Raw genomic sequence first — 2014 nt, 5'->3', positions numbered from 1 at the left:
ATTACTCTCGTTGTGGTCAACTCAAATTTGTACTTTCTTACTAGTATCTTTACTTAACAAGATTGTCACAAGTTAGTCTATCAAATAGATTAGTCTTGTCAAACCCTCCTTAAGCACGCCAACTCCACTGCATCGCCAGACAAGCCTCACGGAACACTAACGTAATACTCACCTGCCTTAGTGCGGACCAGGATAGAGAAGTATAGACCCTTACCCCGTGTAACACTTTGACCACCCACGGATCCAGTGGAAGGAGGATTAACCAGCAGCGTCCGAATAAGATTGAACCATGTCAGGAAATTCAAGCGAATACGTTAACATCCCAGGCCCGGCGCCTGAGGGAGATGTCAACATGACTGGTAGTACCCAAGGGGGAAATAACGAGCCGGCGGCAGGGAGCCCCGAGTACGAACTCGTCAATCTTAGACGCGAGAGCCAAGCCCAAGCAAGGCAGATGGCTGAGTTGCAGAATACGATTAACCAACTCATGGGCCAACTAATGGCCACCCCGAACGAGAAACCACTCAAGAAGCCAAAAATGGCAACCCCAGAAAAGTACGATGGAAGTCGCACCGAGTTGCGGACATTCCTTACCAACATCGACTTATACTGCGAATTCAACGAAGTACCCAACGACCAGGAAAAGATCCTCATGGCCAGCACCCACATGAAAGGACGAGCGTCAAGCTGGATGCAGCCATACGTGGAGGACTATCTATCAAATATCGAGAACAGAGGAACGAAGGACGAGACGCGCGCCTTGTTCACTAGTTGGGCCGAGTTCAAGAAAGAGATGGGACACATCTTTGGGGAAGTGGATGCTCAGAACCAGGCAGAGAAAGCGATAACTCGCCTGAAGCAGACCAGTTCAGTATCAGCGTACACAGCCGAGTTCAAGCAGCTACAGGCACGAATCGACTGGGACGACGCAGCACTTCGAACGGTGTTCGAAGCAGGTCTGAAGGAAAATGTCAAAGACGGACTTGTACATCACGACAAACCAAACACGCTTCATGCGCTGATCGAGTTAGCGACACGCATTGATAATAGGCTGTGGGAAAGAAACCGACAAAAGAAACAATTTCAACCCACGGTGGCCAACACAAGGAGGCAGCGTAGCCGGTTCGACAAAGATGGCGACACCATCATGACCGGTAAGGTACAAGACAAGTCCAAGGACAAGAATAAGAAACCCCGAGGACAGTATAATGACGGACTCTCCACGGAAGAACGCAAGAAGCGTTATGACAGCAAGGCATGTCTCCGATGCGGTGAAGTAGGACACTTCCGCAGAGATTGCCCAAAAAACGAAGTCAGACAAGGAGCGGTCAAGATTGGGATGATTCGGATACCAACACCATACCCAACTGAGGAGCCAGATGAAACCCTCAGCGACCTAGACCTGTACGAAGAAGCAAGACAAGCCACCGACGAGGCGTTTGAGCTAGTACAAGAGGCAATAGGACTCCAAGACTTCAAGTGGGACGCACCACTACCAACGGATTGGCAGATTGAAGGGGCCGAAGTACTACGCCGCCTAAGAAATCAACAGTGCTGGATCTGCGGACTAACCACGCACCAAGCCAACGATTGCGACTGCAATAGAAGAGTCACAATCTCGGGACCCCGAGCAGATGAGATTGCCTGCAGGGCTGCCCAGGAACAACCCAGGTTCAAGGAACCTGATGACGAGGAGACACCTCGGACGTTCAAGGAACGGATGGAGCAACACGAGCACCTATGTTGGGTCGACTGCCCAAGACAGTGTGATTACCACTTGAGGAAGCGAGAAGAAACCAGAGACAACGAGGACGATTGCTGCCATACCAATTTATGGCATAACGAGTGTCGCGTACAGCATTGCCACATGCACCAGCCCGGAGAAAAGGAAGCTCACGAAGAGTTGTGCTGGATTAAGTGCACGATCAATTGCCAATTCCACAAGGAACAGCGACGGAAAGCTAGAAGGGTAGACGAGTACTACCATAGCACGATTCCGCCGAAGAATGCATAG

The 2014-nt window shown here is 50.5% G+C and overlaps 2 protein-coding genes across 2 annotated transcripts; both read left to right on the top strand.

Moving 5' to 3' along the window:
* Window positions 1–499: 499 nt before the first annotated feature.
* On the top strand, window positions 500–655 carry COCSADRAFT_47231 (uncharacterized protein; the record flags this gene model as incomplete). The annotated part of the gene is made up of 1 exon (XM_007708066.1): window positions 500–655. A coding segment is annotated over one exon (156 nt), but the record flags the coding sequence as incomplete, so codon positions are not given.
* Window positions 656–1147: 492 nt separating this feature from the next.
* Window positions 1148–2014, top strand: COCSADRAFT_104923 (uncharacterized protein; the record flags this gene model as incomplete). Its single annotated transcript, XM_007708065.1, has 1 exon — window positions 1148–2014. The coding sequence occupies one exon, from the start codon at window positions 1148–1150 to the stop codon at window positions 2012–2014; it is 867 nt and encodes a 288-aa protein (XP_007706255.1).

The sequence above is a fragment of the Bipolaris sorokiniana genome (assembly GCF_000338995.1).
Source record: "Bipolaris sorokiniana ND90Pr unplaced genomic scaffold COCSAscaffold_156, whole genome shotgun sequence".
Lineage (NCBI taxonomy): Eukaryota > Fungi > Ascomycota > Dothideomycetes > Pleosporales > Pleosporaceae > Bipolaris > Bipolaris sorokiniana.
The sequence above is the reverse complement of the archived record's forward strand: the minus strand, read 5'-3'. Positions and strand labels throughout refer to the sequence as shown.